The 18,730-nt window shown below is 47.1% G+C and overlaps 1 protein-coding gene across 8 annotated transcripts in view; it reads right to left on the reverse strand.

Moving 5' to 3' along the window:
- The window catches only part of LOC138245916 (uncharacterized), a 191,189-nt gene extending 172,746 nt beyond the window's left edge, over positions 1 to 18,443 (reverse strand). For 4 of the 8 annotated variants that reach the window (XM_069199968.1, XM_069199967.1, XM_069199961.1 and 1 more), the window contains exon 1: positions 18,261 to 18,441. In XM_069199968.1, coding sequence (XP_069056069.1) covers positions 18,261 to 18,323 — 63 coding nt within the window. In that variant the 5' untranslated portion in view covers positions 18,324 to 18,441. Of the gene's footprint in view, positions 1 to 18,260 lie in introns of all 8 variants that reach the window. The other 4 variants (XM_069199964.1, XM_069199960.1, XM_069199962.1 and 1 more) reach the window with 3 other exon arrangements.
- Between the last annotated feature and the right edge of the window lie 287 nt (positions 18,444 to 18,730).

The following is an 18,730-nucleotide window of genomic DNA, read 5'->3' on the forward strand; positions in this document are numbered from 1 at the left end:
TTTTTTTTAACACAAAATTGCTTTTTGGAATGCAGAGTAGCCCAGCAGCAAATGGCAGCTGTCAGGCCCTGCAAAAAAAATAATAATAATAACCACAGGGTAGAGAAGCACTGAGAAGAGGGTAAATGGGAAGCAATGGAGGAGCTGGTATTGAGGGGTAACAGCACACAAGAGAGTGCAAGAAAACACATGCATTTTAAAAGAGTCCTTGAAGAAAAGAGGAAAGCAAATAGATGTCAGGCCCTGCAAAAAATAAACAATGAAAGCATTTGATTTAAGTACTAGGGGTAGGGAAGCAGTAGGTATTGAGGGGAGGAGGGAAGCAGCACATGAGAGAGAACAAGAAAACACATGCAGTTTATTGAAGTCCTTAATGAAAAACAAAAATGTAGGTTCTGGAATGTTAGCAGTGGAAGGATACAAGGAAGGAAATCAAAAGGATGGTAAAGAGTTTATGCTCAGCTCACGGGGATGGACAAACACAAGGAGATGATGGCAAGCCATTAAATATCAAGTAAGCAAATGACAATGAGTGCTAAGGCAAGCAATGCTGAGCAATCGGTGGGCTCTATGCCCACTGAAAGTTTTGGGTATGGCCTACAAGTCTTTCACAACCAGACAGCAAAAGGCTGTGGCTGTTGTAGGCGAGACCTAAAAACAAGCATTGGAAAAGCTAATAGGTCTTGCCTATTAAAGAGCTATTTGCTTTGGCAATTTGTTTTGCTATGTTGTACACCAATGTGACTGCTGATCAGCATGGCTAAAAGTTAGTGTCATGGTGTGTCAGAGTGGAGTGTGGGAGTACACTGTTGTAGAGTGGATTTGTTGGAATGTCGTAAAGTAGAGTAGGAGGAGTAGAGTTGAGAAGAGGGGAGTAGAGTTCAGTGGTTCAGTGGCAGAGAGTTTTGTAGAATGCAGTGGAGTGAAGTGGCGTGGAACAGAGTGGAGTGGTCTGGAGTGGACTGAGGTAGTGGGGTGGATAGGATTAAAGTGGGGTGGATTATATTGGGTCTGAAGGTGTGGATTGAGTGAAGTGGGGTAAATTTGTGTGGGGTGGATTGGATTTGAGTGGGGTGGATTGAAATGGGATGAGGTGCATGGGATTGGGGTGGATTAGATTGGATTGGGGTGGGTGGTTTGAACTGGAGTGATAGGGCTAGGATGGGGTGAGGTGGACTGGAGTGGGGTGGATTAGATTGGTCTGGAGAGGGGTAGATTGGATTGGAGTGGGGTGGATTGGATAGAGCGGGTGGATTGGACTGGAGTGGGGTGAATACGATTGGAGTGGGGTGGATTGGGATGGATTAGATTGGAGTGGATTGTATTCAATTGGAGTGAGGTGGGGTGGAATGGGTGGGGTTTATTGGATTGGGGTGGGCTGGATGGATTGGAGTGGGGTGGATTGGAGTGGGATAGAGTGGGTGGACTGGAGCAGAGTGGGATGGATTGGAGTGAATGGGGTAGACTGGAATGGGCTGGGGTGGACTGGAGTGGGGTGGGGTGGATTGAAATGGGGTACACTGGATTGGGGTGTGGGGGGTGCAGTGGGATAGATTGGATTGGAGTGGATGGGGTAGATTGGATTGGGGTGGGGTGTGTTAGACTGGATTTGGGTGGACTGGAGTAGAAAAGAGTGGGATGGGTTGCATTGAGGTGGATGGATAGGAGTGCAGTGGGGTGGATGGATTGGATTGGAATGAGGTGGGCTGAACTGGAAAGGGGTGGGGTGGGGTGGATTAGATTAGGGTGAGGTGGAATGTAGTAGGGTGGATTGGAGTGGATTGGATTGGAGTGGGGCGGGCTGGATGGGGTGGAGGAGCGGGGTAGGCTGAATAGATTGGATTGGAGTGTGGCTGACTGAACTGGGACAGGGTCGGGTGGATTAGGGTAGAGTGGGGTGGGTTTGGAGTTGAGTCGGTGGTTTGGATTGAAATGGGGTGTAGTGCACTCAAGGGGGTGGATTGGATTGGAGTGGGTGGAGTTGACTGGAGTGGAGTGGGGTGGATTTGATTGGGGTGGGTTGCATTGAGGTGAAGTGGATTGGATTGGCATGGGGAATTGGATTGGAGTGGGGTGGGGTGGATTGGATTGGATTGGAGTGGAGTGGGATGGAATGGTCTGGGGTGGACTGGAGTGGAGTGGACCGGACTGAGGTGTATCTGATTGGGGTGGAGTGGACTGGAGTGTGGTGGATTGGACTGAGTGGGGTGGATTAGACTGGGGTTGATTGGAATAGGGTAGAATGGATTGGGTGGGGTGGATTGGATTGAGTCTGGTGGATTGGACTGGGGTGGATTGGATAGGGGTGGGTGGGGAGGATTGGATTGTTTGGGTGGATTGGCCTGGACCTGGGGTGGACCTGATTGGATTGGATTGGTGTGGTGTGGTCTGGATTACTGTAGGGTGGATTGGAGAGGGGTCAACTGGATTGAAGTGGGGTAGATTAAAGTGATTTGGAGTGGAGTAGGTTTGGATTAATGTGGACTGGATTGGACTGGAGTGGGGTGGATTAAAGTGAATTGTATTGGAGTGGAATGGACTGGGGTGGTGTGGGTGGATTGGACTGGAGTGAGGTGGATTGGGCAGCGATGGGCTTGATTGGAGTGGAGTGAGGTGGATTGGGCAGCGATGGGCTTGATTGGAGTGGGGTGGTTTGGATTGGATTGGAGTGGGGTCGGTTGGATTGGAGTAGGGTGGGTTTGATTGGAGTGGGGTGGAATGGACTTGAGTGGGGAAGGTTGGATTGAACTGGTGTGGGTTGGACTGGAGTGGGGTGGATTGGACTGGACTGGAGTGGATTGGATTGGGGTGAGGTCTATTGTATTGGAGTGGGGTAGATTGAACTGGGCTGGATTGGATTGGATTGGTGTGGGGTGGACTGGATGGTGTGGGATGGACTGGATTATATTGGGTGGATTGGATTGGAGTGGGGCAGACTGTTTTGGATTGGAATAGAGCAGGGTGAAATGGGGCAGGTTGGAGTGGGGCAGGTTTTTTTTTAATTAAGATGGGGCAGATTGGAGTGAGGCAGTTTGGAGAAGGACAGATTGAACTGGATTGGAGTGGGGCAGGATGTTTTGGATTGAAGTGGGGCAGATTGTTTTGGACTGGAGTGGGGCAGATTGGGTTGTGGCAGGTTGTTTTGGATTGAAGTGGGTCGGATTGGAGTGGGGAATATTGTTTTGGATTGGAAAGTGGCAGATTTGAATGGGCGGATTTGAGTGGGGCAGATTGCTTTGGATTGGAGTGGGGCTGACTGGAGTAGGGCAGATTGTTTTTTGAATTGGAGTGGGGCAGTTTGTATTAGAATGAATTGATGGGAGTGGGGTGGATTGGATGGAAGTGGGGTGGATTGGATGGGGTGAATTGGGATGGAGTGGGGTGGATTGGATTGTAGTGAGGTGGATTGGATTGGATTGGATTGGATGGGAGTGGAACATATTGTTTTGGATTGGAGTGCTGCAGATTGGAGTCGGCAGTTTGGAGTGGGACAGATTGTTTTGGACTGGAATGGGGAAGACTGAAGTGGGGCGAATTGGAGTGGGGCAGATTTTTTTGGAATGGAGTGGGCTAGATTGGAGGGGGTGGATTTGAGTGGGACAGATTGTTTTGGAGTGTGGCAGATGGGAGCGGGCAGACTGCAGTGGGGCAGATTTTTATGGATTAAAGTGGAGCAGATTGGAGTGAGGTGCACTGGAGTGGGGCAGATTGTTTTTTATTAGAGTGTGGCATGTTGTTTTGAATTGAGTGCAGCAAATTGCAGTGGGACAGATTGTTTTGGATTGGGGAAGATTGTTTTAGATTGTAGTAGAGCGGATTGGAGTGGGGTAGATGGGAGTGGGGAATATTGTTTTGGATTGGAGTGAGGCATATTTTTGGAGTAGAGTGCAGCAGATTGCAGTGGGGCAGATTGTTTTGGATTGGGGAAGATTGTTTTTTATTGGAGTAGAGCAGATTGGAGTGGGGTAGATGGGAGAAGGGCTGTTGTTTTGGATTGGAGTGAGGCATATTTTTGGAGTGGAGTGGAGCAGATTGGAGAGTGGCAGATTGTTTTAGATTGGAGTGGGGTAGATTATTTTGGAGTGGTGCAGATTGTTTTGGATTGGAGTGGGCGAATTGGAGTTGGGCAGATTAGATTGGAGTGGGTTGGGAGGATTGGAGTTGGAGGTGGACTGGACTGGGGTAAATGGTTTGGATTGGTGTGGGGTTAAGTGGGTGGATTGTAGTGGGCAGATTGGGGTTTATTGCATGATTATGTGTTAAAGCATCATTTCATAAATTACACATAACTAAGAAACAATGTTGCATTGCAATATTTCGAACAAGTTAATCATCTTTTTAGAAGAATGCCCAGGAACAAAAACAAAAGAAACATGAGTGGAAAGTGAGAAACGAGTGGCAAAATAAAACAAAGTTAACTATTAAAAATAAAACTTTGCAATTTTGTTTGTCATGCTGGGCACGTTTTTACCAGTCAGAGGCCTTCTTTTTGCAGGGCATTAGAAGTTCAAAAGAACAAAATAGTACCTCAATCACGCGGGGAGAAGCAGACGGGCACTGATTAAGTTTAGTCAATCAGTGCTGGGTCCCTACGCCACAGAGAGGAACAGAAATGATGCCAAGCCTGAAGTGACGACTTACGAGGCAAGCCAACAAATGTGAGTGACAGGTGGGCTCCAAGCCCTTTACTGTACATAACAGAGTCTCGCAAACAGGATGCATGCGCTATAGCATGCACTCGCAGGCTCAACCCTAAAAACGAGGGAACATTAGTGAGGACTATACATAATACACAGACTAAGGGCCTCATTATGAGATGCCTAAAGTTTGGAGCAGGAGAATTTCGATTCCGGTTGGTATCTCACCCCCAAACTGAGGGCACCATAAGATGAAGTCCCAGCAATGTGAGTAACCTGCGAGACCTGGAATTATTGGATCAAAAACAGTTGGTTGCGCCTTAGGGAACTTTACCGTTCAGACTTAGCACCTATTTTGAGGAGGTTGTAAATCTGATCTTGGGAACAACGTGGGTCGGAGGCCAAAGGTCAGAGGTCAAGAAGGTCTGGGTGCCAGCCCGGCAGAGCACGCTGTGCGCTGCTAGTGAGAGTTTTGCTTTTTCCCTCACGGCAGTGGGAAGGTTTGGGTGGGAGCCACTGCTTTAAATGGGCCAGCACTGTCCGGTACTGAGTACCGGCACTTTTTTATTTTGAGAAGGAGAGTGCCGGCACTTCTCAAGAAAAACGTAATACTTTTAATTGGATAGTACCAGCACTTCTGAGAAACAAGCAGGTTCTCTGGTTGAGAGCACCTGCACTTCTATTTTTCCATTTCAAGCACTAGTGGGAGCCTGACATTAACTTTGCACTCAGTGCACATCAGTGCACTACATAGTGAGGCATACCCATGCCAAGCACATTTTAGATTTGCCCAGATCAATATCCCCCGGGGATATTGCTACGGTGACTCATATTGAAGGTTTAGCTATATTTGGTGTGCAAGTTGCATAAATACTTAAACATCCCCCTATCATACACTGCACTGTACTACAACTGAGTGTGGCAGCCACCAGTCACTGGCTTGACTGGATCTCCCTGTGCTGTACCACCATTAGCCAGGCTAGATTATGAGTGTTCTCCCAAACTTACCTTGGATCCAAAGTGGTTACTGATTCACTAGAACTACAAGCAACTTTGAGCATACTTTTACTCACCCTACCTTGGCAGATAGGAAGGTCTTCAGATCCACCCACATCACAGTACTGAACCAGAATGTGTCTGCTCAAGGGGGTGTGCCACCAAACCACCCAGCACTCAAACTACCTTCAAGCCAGAGAAGAAGGCCCATCCTCTACTCCACACTATTGTGCATAAAGACAGGCGCAAGTTTGGTTTATGCCCCACAGAAACAGTTCTGGTATCTGTCATACTGAAGTTACACAATGATTGCCCAGGTATGTAACTGTACAGGCCCGTTTCCAAATGGTACGGGTCTTACATGGGAAACACCCGGAACAACGACTCCTAAACCACAAACAACGGTTTCGTTTTCCACGACTTCCTGGTTTTCGTGCCTTAACCACGCATGTGTGAACCATGTACATGCGTGGTTAAGGCACAGAAGAAGGGAGTCGGCGCTGTGAGGGAGGAGGTAAGTTGGGCTGGGACTGGGGCTGTTTTTTGGGTGGTGGGGTGGGGGCTCGGGGTGATTAGGGTTTAGAGGGAGGGGTTGGGACTCAGGGTTTAGGTTTTATGGGTGGGTTGGGGCGTTGGGGTGCTTAGGTTTTAGGGGCGGGTGGGGACTTGGGGTATTTTTAGTTTTTGGGGGTGGGGAGGGCTTGGGGTGATTAGGGGGTAGGGGGGCCAGGGTTTAGGTTTAAGGGGTGGGTTGGGGGGTTGGGGTGCTTTAGGTTTTAGGGGATGGGGGTTGGGGTTGTGGTCATTTTGGGGGTGAAGGGCTAGGGGGAAGCATGCTGCAACCGTGCATGCTGATCACTAATGCCTTTACCAGGAATGCCTTTACAACGAAAAATAGTTGTAAAGACATTTGTGGTAAAGGCATTAGTGATATCAACAAGTTCGTTGTTCCGAACTCGTTGTTGAGCCATGGGTGCTTGAAGCACTCATGGTTTCAATATATAACCGTCTTACATTCATCACAGCACAGCCTGTGTTTGACATTCACATAGAGCAAAACATACAGAACAATAAAATCAGCAAGGCAGCAAGGAAAACATCCTTCTTTTTCACAGATGATGACAGAGTCCAAAGGTATTATCCATAGTACTGGAACGAATAAAGTCTGGATTATCGCACTTCTGTATGTAGCTCTTGGAGTTGATAAAACCAAAGTGCCTCTAGCAGTGCAAGTAAATGGGCAGAGGGCCCAAGTGAAGAGAAAAATGAGATGGAATAGGAAAAGGGTCTAACACACCATATTGAATGCTAGATTTAGGGTCATGCATTGCAACATAACATCACCCCTTTATCAGGAAAACCCGATCATGAAGCCAGACATTCTCCTTCCTCTCAGTCAAACTTTATAAGTTCCGCCTTCTGGAAGTTGTTTCCACAAGGATCTCAAAACTTGGCTTTTATGAATCATTTTCCTTTACTTGTTAGCGGCATTCTACGTTCCTGTTAGCAACAGAACACCCTCGTGTGTAATAGTGCGCAATACCCCAAGCCTAGGTGGATGTATAATAGCCCCCTGACTCCAGAAAAAAATCGACAATTTACCTAAATGCAAGGCCCCACATGTCACTTTCATAGATTGATGTGGGAATGCCCTATAAATGCTTCTTGTTGATGACAGGTAGTAGTCAACTTCACTCTGTGTGCTCAGACTCACATGCCTCCCTTATGAGACTTATCTCCTTTAATACTAAAAATCCAACTTGTGGCAAGGCAGTATCCTTGGCTTGGCTGCTTGCCAAAAGGAGGATAGCAACGAGACGGCTTGGTGGTACACCCCCTGCCCCCACAATCTGGGAATGGTTGAGTGACGTATGGTAGGTTACGGAACAAATGCATCTGAAAGAAGTGAAAAGGAACGAAAAACTGAAAGAGGACTTGTTTGACAGGTGCACCATGGTCTGGAGCCTGGGGCATCATTCTGACTCGCTACCTCCTTGAAGGAGAACTCTCCGGTAGGGGCTGTCGTACATCATATGAGCCATAGCTGGAGGATGGTAGGGCCTACATAATTGTTCACCCCCAGCTTTAAAATATCTTGCTCCCCGTGGTTCTGGACATGGGTATGCCTCACTATGTAGTGTCCTGATGTACACTGTAAAATCTGGCATTATGAATTTTCTACTGCAACTTGAAGAACAAGTTACATACCTTTAGTAGCACCTTATCTGGTAGAGACTCTGTCCAGCCACAGATTCCTTATCTTAGAACTATCCCCAGGTCTCAGGCTGGATCTGGAAACTTTTGAGCAATACCTCTGTGCTCTGGCAGGTAGTGTCATTCAGCTCCGCATCGGTGTCTGCACCAGATGTGATGTGTGTGGTGTCTATAAAGATGCCAAGCCAGTCTGCTGACACCAGTTACTTTTTTTAACTTTCCACTCCAGAAGCACAAAGCCACAAAGAATGCTGGTGCACTGGCAAGCATTGCTAGGGGCCTCAGAAAGGTGACCCCATAATGGAATCACTTTGCTGAGTGGGGAGGATGGGAGAGTCAGTAAGGAATCTGGGTCTAGATAGTGTCTCTACCAGATACGGTGTTACTGAAGGCAAGCAACTTGTTAATCTGATAGAGACCACTAGCCACAGAATAGGTACTCAAGCAATACCTCCCTGGAGGTGGATCTGCAAGCAGATTTGACCAAAAGGTCCTGCAGAACCAAATGAGAAAAATGCACATCACAATAACCTGACTGTACAGACAGTAATGTTTGGTGAATGTGTGCAATGACGCCCACGTTACTACCTGACAGTTGGTGTCGAGAACAGGAACTTTTCAAGCTAATGCAGTGCCCACAGTCTTCGCTCAGGTGGTATGAGTGCACAAGCCATCAGGGGGTTGCTTTTTGGTCAATAAGTAGCAGATTTTTATGCAGAACATGATCCATCATGATATGGTTCATTTCTGCACAGCACTACTGTAGGAAGCTGGGTCTCTAAATAGTTCACTAAAATGAAGTACACTGTGCAGAGAGTCCAGTGGATCCCAATTGGTATTGCAGAGGTAAAAGTAGATAGGACTAATTCTCTATTTGTGGTAGTGTGGGCGAGCTGTTAGGCTTATCAAGGAATCAGGTTAGGCATTTGTTGTACTCGCAGAGGTAATAAATGAGACACACATTCAATAAATAAATACGAGACCAAATTAGAAAAATAACATATCCTTTTATATATGCTTTGAACCAAAGAACTTCGTTACAAGGTAAGCAATTTTTGTAAAGACAAATACTTTGTAGTCTCAAAAATCAACACATAATGCAATTTTTCAGTTGAGCAGTATTAACCTATGGGAGGAACACAAGAATGCAGTTTTGCAGGTAAGTACACAACTTACAAATCCAGTCTTTGGGATTTTAGGTCAACACCAAGCAAGGCTCAAATCAGTACCAAGAGTGCAGCCACAGCCGCACAGGGGCAGCTGGGTGCAAAGGTGGAATTCAGAGTCACATGCCCAATGGTAAACAATGGAGACTGGAGGGTGAAAGAAGATGCGCTGCTCACGGGTGAGTAAAGCGGTGTCAAGGGTCGATCTCCTGGGGTTGAGGTAAGCACGGGCAGGCCACAAGGCAGCACCAAACTTATACCCTCAGAGGCACAGGGGCGGCCGGGTGCAGAGTGCCCACACAGCATCGGGCACCCAATGCAAGTCAATGGGGAAGATCAGTTAAGGCGGCAGGCTTTGAGGCAGAGGTCAGCCCACAGTGGACTCGAACTCAGAACTGCTGGGGAACCTTCACAGGACCGGTAGACCACTTGGACTCAGACTGTGGAGGTCGGGTGCAGAGGCAGGTCTTGAGGTGGTTTCGCAGTTCCTCAGGGCATAGTTCTTTTGCTTTTAAGTTGGTTTCTTCTTGAACAGGTCTGCTGTTGTCAGGAGATCTTAATCTTTATCAAAGGCAGGCAGTCCTTCCAAAGCTTTGGAGGTCACTGAGCTTCAGGGCGGATCGTCTTTTGGCGCAGGATCGTTGAGGGCTGCAGACAGGCTGATAGGGATGGGGCCAAGTCAGTTGGTGCCTGCAGTTTTCTCTGCTGGTGCGACTCTGTAGTCGACGAGAATCTGAGTTCTAGGGTTCAGGGGTGTCACCTAAATACTGAATTTAGGGGTGTTACAGGGAATGCCGGTGGTAGCCAATGGGCTACTCATCTTTAGGGTGACTGCACCCTTTTTATGACCACTTCCATTGGGAAGTGGGCATAACCATAACCCTAGTGAACTAATTCCATCCAAGCAAGATGGAGAAATTTAAAAAGTAGTGTCCACTTCAGCTTTTCCACCTTAGGGGTGGGACTGGCATGAAGTGGGCATGAAGTTTAACTAACTTTACCGCCTATGCTGCCATCAAAAGTGGAGTCAAGACAGAGGGGCTGGTCATACCCACCATCTGGAGAAACCTGGGTCGTATTACAAAAGCGGCATGGCCTCTGGAGCTCCCATCTCTAGAATGTCCATCCTGCCTGGGAAAGGAGGTCACACCTCTGCCTAGTGCGGGCTTTTGTCTCTTGGCCTTGAGAACAGTGGCTGTCACTGTGGGGTCCAGAAACACATCTGTAGTGGCCGAACTGGTCAGGACCAGTCAATCAACACACTAGTAGCTGATAAGGTGTCAGGGGGCACCTCTAAGGTGCCCTCTGTGTGCATTTATTAATAAATCCATCACTGGAATCAGTGTTGGTTTATTATTATGAGATTCTTGATACCAAACATCCCAGGATTCATAGAAGCCATTATGTAGCTGGGGAACTTGTAATGACCAGTGTCCAGCACATGCATTTAAAATGGCTTTTCTGTACACTTACTATGTCTGAGAATCAACAAAAAGCTGAAGCAGATATGCCCTCACATGCATTATAATGCACCCAGTCTTAGGGCTGTAAGGCCTGCTAAGAGGGTGACTTACATATAGTGTTTTGGGGGACATGGCACACAGGCTGTGTGCCATGTCGTGTTTTCAGTTTTGGAAGCACCTTGTCATGCAGCCTGCAATGGCAGACTCCATAAGGTTAGTGCTGGGTTCTTCAGAGTGGCACAAGTTGTGCTGCAGCTCTGAGGGGCCGTCTTCAGTACCCATACCCTAGGTACCATGGGTACCATTCACTAGGGACTTACGGGGGTTGAAGAGCCAGGTCACTTGGGGATCAAGTGGCCAGATGTGTTGTTTTAGTGAAGAAACAGTGACACTGGGTCCTGGTTTGCAGGAACCCCATGCTCTTCAGTCAAAGTTGCATCTTAAAACCAGGCAAAAAGTGTGTGGGGGGGGTATTGCAACCAGAACCCAGCTCCCTACAACTACCTTTTTTGCTTTGACATACCCAACAAACAGTTGATCATTCACCTCAAAGTCTTTAGTTCAATCAAGGAAGAACGACAAAACTCTTTTTGATTCCATTTAGTGGAGTCTCACCTCTCCTTTGGAAAGGTGAGGCAGAACAAAGAAGGTAGGCAAGGTGATAGTTTGGCCTACATAAAAAAGGTATCACAACATTCGGGAGGAAGGAAACAAGTCCTCAGAACCAATTTCTCTGGGTAGAATGTTGTGTAGGGAGGGTGCACTGAGAGTGTTTGCAGTTAAGTGGCCCTCCTGGCCAATGTTATGGCCACCAGAAAAGCCATTTTAAGGTGACTAGGCAGAGTGGGCAGTTGTGCAGTAGCTTGAAGGGTGTGCATATGAGAAACGTTAACAGCAGACTGAGGTCCCCTAATTCATGGTGAAAGGTCATGGTGGAGAAAGTGTTTGAAGTCCCTTGAGAAAACAAGTCACAACAAGTAACCTAAAAAAAGAAGGTTGACCTGATAATTGCAAGAAAGCTGACATGGCTTATAAGTAACCTTCAACAATTCCCAGAGCAGAGCCCTGCTGACCCAAAGAAAGAACAAACAGTAAAATCTGGGATGGGGTGCAGCAAAAAGGTCGATGTTCTTGAATGCACACTACGCCACAAATGTGTCCCAATGGCAGGCATAATCCATCTTGGTGGAGGGACCCTGGCTGCCAGAATAACATCACAGACTTCGGGAGAAAGTTTGAAAGCTATCAACTTTTGCCGCTCAAATCCACTCATTAATGCGGAGGGTGTGCAGGTTAAGGTGCAAGACCTTCACCTCCTGCTGTGACAGAAGATCTTCCCAAATGGGCAGCCTGATTGGAGGACCTGTGTTCATGCTTAGAAGTTTGGGATACCAGACTCTCTGTGCCCAATCCGATGTCACAAGAATGAATTGGGCCAGGTCCTTCCTGATCCTCTTGAGAACTCTGGGCAGGAGTGGTATTGGCCAAAAGGCATACAGGAGGCCGGAGCTCCACTGGAGATGAAAGGTGTTGCCAAGTGAGAGCCACATTGGACAGTCTAGCATGCAGAGTTGCTGACACTGCACGCAAGTGGCAGTTGCAAACAGATCTAATGAAGGCTCTCCCCACTCCTAAAAGAGACCTTCCACCACCTCCGAATTGAGAGGCCATTTGTGATCTACTAGGTATTGACAGCTGAGTTTGTCCACTCTGGCATTTAGAGAGCCCACCAGATGTTGAGCCACCAGGGAAATGCCCTGACGTTCGAGCCATGCCCAGAGACGCAGGGCCTCTTGACAGAGGGACCACGACCCCACTCTGCCCTGTTTCTTGCAGTACCACGTGGAGGGGTGTTGTCTGTGAACACCAGCATCAGTCTTCCCCTGATCAAAGGAAGAAAAGCTTTCAATTCCAATGGCATTACCTGGAGCTCCAGCAAGTTGATGTGGAGCCCGGATTTTGCCAAAGACCAGAGGCCTCTGATCCCTACCTCTCCCCTGTGGCCAACCCAGCCCAGTAGTAATGCATGTTTCACGACAGCCAACTCCAATTGGAAAAGGGAGTGGATTCTGCCGCTGACCCAGTCATGGTTCTTCAGCCACCACCTCAAATCTTTTGCAGTACCCTCAGAGATCTGAACCAGGTCAGAAAGATGTCCCTGATGCTGTGCCCACTGGCACTTCAGGTCCCACTGCAGAGCCCACATATCTTAATTAGCATGTTTCACCAGCTTAATGCAGGAGACCATGAGGCCCAACAGCCTCAGAGTCAGTCTCACCAGAATCCAGAAAAGAGGCTGAAACATCAGAATCATAGCCTAAATATTCTGGACTCAACATTCGAGAGCATAGGCCCAAAATTGAACTGTGTCCAGAACTGCTCCGAAGAAAGTAAGCAACTAAGAGGAAGTCAGATGTGACTTCGGCACATTGGTGAAACCTAGAAAATGCAGAAGGTCCACCGTAGTCAGGTGGGAGACAACTGATGGGGGCAAGCCTGCCTTCAAAAGCCAATCGTAGAGATAGGGAAAGGCTGGAACCTCTGACCTTCTTATGTACTGCCAACACCTTGGTGAACACCCAAGGAGCGCAGGTAAGGCCAAAGGGGAGCATGGCAAACTGAAAGGGCTCTTGTATGTCTGTGAACTGCAGGTAATGTAAGTGGGCAGGTAGGATAGGCATGTGGAAATATATGTCCTGCAAGCTCAATGCTACCATCCAGTCTCCAGGGAAGACAGAACCTGAGCTAGTGGGAGCATTTTGATTTTGTCCTTCTTCAGGAAGAAGTTCAGAATGTGCAGGCCTAGAATAGGACTGAGGTCTCTGTCTTTTTTTGGGACCAGAAAGTAGCAGGAATAGCAACCACAACTTACACCTGATGCCAGCACCTTCTTGATGGGCCCTTTGGCCAAAATGGCTGACACTTCCTGACATCAGCCGATCGTAAATTAGTAGTGTTGGTAAGTGGGATTGGAGGAAGGGGAAGGAGTAGGCCCTCTGGAAGATTTGCAAAATCCACTTGTCTGATGTTATGGACTGCCAGTGGGGCCGGTAAGAAGGAGCTGCAGGGAACGTTCCATCACCTTTGGGGTCATGGTATGGCACTCCTCGCAGATCTAGGAGTCACGGTTCCATTTCAAGCAACACAAACAAACCAAATGTGGGTCTGTCACAGATATCTGCCTGTGTCAGGTACGTTATGGCTTGAAACCCATAGGTGTCTTAGGGACTATCCCTAGCACACCAGAATAATACATTCTCAAAAATATATGCAACAAAAAGTTGAAAAAAGGTCAGTCAAATATTGACTGGAAGTAGCTCGGTGCAGATCTGCACTGACTGGCGCATAAGGAAAACAACTGATGTCAGGGCACTGGGGTGGCGCCTATATAGTCACTGCACATATCACATCCAACACAGAACACACTGACCTACCGGCATATGGATACTGCTTAAAAATTTCCAGATCCAGCCTGATGCCTGGGGATAATTCTAAGGTAAGGAATTGTGGCTAGAAGTCTCTACCTGTTTTTTCTCCAATATAATGTGTTGTGATTTTTTTGAAAAAACATTCAAATATTTTTTGGAAAAAATAAAAAAAACTAAGTTTACTATGACAACTATTGACATATCACTCTCACCTAGCATCAATTAGACTCACCATAACAGTGGGGCAGAACAAGCAACAGGGCTCAAATGGGAGAAAAGCAAACAGGTCAGAGAGAGCAATGTGGAACTGGCAGTCATAAGCATACAGGCAAAAGTAAGGAACACCAAGAGTGGTGGAGTGGAGACAAGTACAGAAGGGAGATAGCTGGAGAACACATCCACTCTCGTGGAGTGCTTAAACAAAAAGAAAAAAAGTAGTGCCTGGAATGCGAGCAGTGGAAGGATACAAGTAATCTGTCTATGCTCCAGGAGACTGGAATACACAGGAAGAGAAAGGAAAGCCCACCCAAGCTGTCAAATAAGAAGCAAGGAAATGACAGTGACAATATAGCCAACCAATGTTAAGCAGAGGGAGGGCTCTAAGCCCACTGTAAGCTAACAATACATCTGTAACAGACAGCACAGCTCATTGCCAAAACATTATGAAGACAGCCCTTTCCCCTCCTGCTGAGCTGTGCAAACACCAACATCAACATAAGGCGTAAGGTGGCTTGGCTACTACATCTCCCATTCCCACGACCCCTACTTTTTGTTCTTTTTCCCACCACTCTACATGAAAGTGCAGATGTAAAGGGTTGACTTGGATGTATGTCACTAAGGAATGATCCTTCTACTTTTCCGAGTGCCAAAAGTGGTGTGGTAAGGCACAACAAATCACTTCATCCAGGCCCCCTATTGTGTCGCAAATCTGAGAAAATATAAACTGAACTATAACAAAAATATATCACTTTAACCTAAAGTCTCCTTGATTTCCTGTTTCTCAACTCTCTTCATGGAAGTATGAGGTACATATGGTGCAGGCTGGAAGAATGATTGACCTGCAGGTGGTCCTTCTAGCCCTACCTCGGGATTGCTCTGGTATTACAGGATTCCGGGGGGTGGTAGATGTTCGTCACATGTGCACTGAGTAGGGTTGCTGCAGTAGGTGGTTTCCCATTGTAGGTTTTGTAAATATTATGTTATAGATACTTTTAAAGCGTGTGAATACCCGGAGGTGTCTTGGCACTGTCTCTGTTAAACTGGTTGAGAAAGGCGCTCCTACTGATTACCAAAAAGCCAGGTGTTTAACACTTTTTTGAAAGATAGCAGGGTAGTCGTGGATTTAATGTGTAAAGGTAAAGTTTCCATGCTTTAGCTGTGCACATGACAAAGCCAGTGGCAGCTTTAGTAGGGAGGGGGTGGGCAGGAAGCACACTCACACTCATTCTTTCACACACACATGCACGCACGCACGCACACACATACATTAACACTCATAACATTCAAACATGCACGCACGCACCGAACATTCATTTTAAAAGATCACACACACACACTTACCTTCAGCCTCGGAGGTCCCAGGAGGGTTGGGACTGCTGCCTTCCCTCATTGGCTGACCTTAGTTCAGCCAATGAGGGAAGGCAGCAGTCCCAATCTCGTCACAGAGTAGAATGGGGTCAGTGAAACTGCTGACCCCACCCCACTCGTGTGATGAAGTGTCACTGATTGACACTCACCCTGGGAGCTTCAGGGCATAAACCTGAAGCGCCCGGGTCGAAGTCAATGGGTGATGCTTTCCTCGAGGCACCCTTGCTGAGCCGAGGAGGTCACGCCCATAGGATCTGTGACTTCCTCAGCCCAGCAAAGTTCAGCTCAGGCAGCCACGAGTCTGCGCAAATCGCGCATGTGCTGCCTGACCTGAACATGAAGAGTGTCTGTCAAGCTGACCTTTGTTCAGCCTGACAGACACTCTTCATGATGGGCAAAAGGTGGGGGGGGGGCCTTCCGCCCTGAAGGACGGGCCACGCCTGGACAAAGCTTCTTCCGCCCCAGGAGGAGCATTCGAACTCAGGGACTATGACATTTTTAGTCCCAACGGAGGGCAGCGTCCTACTTGGACAATACCATTTAAAGCTACCTAGCAGACATTACGGGTCCATCTTGTTCAGTGCTTCATAGGCAATACACAGGGCCTTAAAAGTAATCTGTTGCTTGATTGGCAACCAGTGTAGTTTTGGTGTAGCTTGGGATACAGATTGAAATTTTGGAATCCCTGAAAGCAAGCGTGCAGAGCATTCTGCAGTGTTTGGAGCTTGGTCGTAAATTGCAGTTGCATATTTAATTAGAGACCATTGCATTTTAGTTTAGATATAACTAAAACCGTAACTACCATTTTCTGTGAATCAAGTGTAATGTACGGAAGGATTTTTTTTATTATCCTTAATGTGTGAAAGGAGGAGCAGATGACAGAGTTAACTTGGTCACCGTAGGTCAAGGCAGTTTCAGTGCTGTGGCCACTTCTGAATCCGGACTGGGTGGTATCCAGAAAATGGTCATTCTGGTTGAAGGAGGCAACTTTCCGATTTATGGTAATCTCCATGATTTTAGCTGGTAACAGGAGTTGGGAGATTAGGCGATAACTATTAGGGTTCATGGGATTAAGATTTTATTTTTTAATCAGCGGAAGCACTGAAGCTATTTTCCACTGTTAAGGGAAGTTTCCTTACTTAAACATTTTGTTAAAGATGCCAGTCAGAATGGAAGCAATAATCTCAGGTGCTAATTTTGCCACTGACAGCTGAAGGGGGAGGGGGAATAACCAGTTCATCTTTGTTAAGAGAAGAATGTAATGTTTGTGCTTTTAAAAACGTTGGCCCGTATTTATACTTTTTTTAGCGCCGCATTTGCGTCGCTTTTTGACGCAAAACGGCGCAAACCTACAAAATACAATGGTATTTTGCAAGTTTGCGCCGTTTTTGCATCAAAAAAGGACGCAAATGCAGCGCAAAAAAAGTATAAATACGGGCCGTTGTGCCTGCAAATCTCGTTGTCAATCTGAGCGTCTCTTCGAGCGCAGATGTAAGGTGAGGCATATGGATTCATAATGCAACACTTTGCAGCAGGATACGTTTTCATGATGGTTTCTGGCATTGAACAAGAGTGTACCAGACTTTTGTCAATGTTTTTTTTCTAAGTAAAATCAAGTTAGTCCTACAATGAGTACCAACAACGGTCTTTGACTAAACATGTCTCTGAAATTTGTTTATGGTAAGGCAACATTAAACGAGTAAGCATGCTAGGGCTTCTGCAGATGCTTCAAGTCTCCCGATTTGGGGGTCCCATCACCTCTTCCCTCCTGAAAGTCTCCAGACAGGGGGCAAACTTTTATAATCGGAGCACCTCATCAAGAGACCCGGCGAGGCATAATGCCCCTCCTTTCTGCCTTATTGTCCCTAAATACGAGTCCACACATTACATATGGCCAAGGGCTATACAAACATGTACCTGGTCGCAGTGCTTAATTTGTCAATAAAAACGTTCGGGTGCCCACTGCCCCCCTTCCTAAACATGCGGCTGCTGCAATTAAATGTGCGAACACGAAATATTGAGGCAGCGTAAACCTGAAACCATCTCAGGCCTCTTTAATCCATTTACAGCCACTACCTGCTCCTTCAGCTCTCTCTTGCAGCGTTCTGCTTCCTCCCATTGTTACGCTTTTTCGTTTTTTTTTCTCTTTCTCCATCTTTCCCATATGTGTCTTTTGCTCGCAGTAAATGCTTGAGGCAGAAAAATACGTGCCGGCCCTCAAAATTAAGTGGCAGTGCTCCTTACCGGAAACAACAAGCATAAATTAAGCACTGTCTGCTTAGGTGTGTTACGTATGCTGCAGCATCTGGTATTTAAAGCCCCGTGTGAATTCCTGTAAGTAACGCTGGTAGCATGATTATTTTCATGACTGTTTCTATCAGTGTTATTATGATACTGTTTATTTTCATTATTTTTATTGTGATGCTAGCATGATTGTTGGAAATAATGTATTGATCATTAGTAATGTTCACTATTATTATTTAATATTAGTCGTCTTTATTATTATTATCGTCATTCTTATTATGACAGTGACATCCCACAATCAGTGTTTTCAGCAGAAAGGGATTAAGCAACAAACAGAAAACATACTTTCTATAAAGTAGACTATTTCCTCTCACAAATGCTAGTTTAACTGATAGCTCACATCATTCTCTTCATAGGTCACACCGTGGAATCGCACGCAGCAGAGTGCGTTTGACGTCCGCCCAGCTGTCCCGTGACAGGAGCTCGCGGCACCTTTCCGTTACCTGTAACTGCGAGTGCACTTACCATGGTGTCTTTCCTCTTCTTTAAGAAACTTTCAAGCAGCAGCTCTTTCTCTGCTACGGCCATTGTAAGCGTCCCGTCGTCTTCTCAGCCCTCCCGCCGTCGCCTCAGCCCTGCCTGAAACCCCAGGTTTCTGGACAGGGAACGTAACAGGTGCACTTCCTCATTCCCTCTCGCGCTCTCACCCCTCCCCCTGCCCGCCTGACTGGCGGTATTCATCCCTGGCAGGTCGCTAGAAACAACAGTGCATTCTTCGGAGAGGCTCTGTGATTTCCCACCTGGCTTCCTGTTCCTTCAGAGTGTGAGTAGAGCGTCAGAGGCGCTGCGGTGCTGCTGCCGTGTACAGCAGGGTGGCGCAGGCACCGGGGGCCGCTCTCACACTCCTTGCATTCGGATAGGGTGCACTTCACCTTAGGAGAGGACCACTTAGCAGAATCTGTTTTTAAGAAAGACAAGGGAGACAAACACCGTAG

Source organism: Pleurodeles waltl, chromosome 7 (assembly GCF_031143425.1).
Source record: "Pleurodeles waltl isolate 20211129_DDA chromosome 7, aPleWal1.hap1.20221129, whole genome shotgun sequence".
Lineage (NCBI taxonomy): Eukaryota > Metazoa > Chordata > Amphibia > Caudata > Salamandridae > Pleurodeles > Pleurodeles waltl.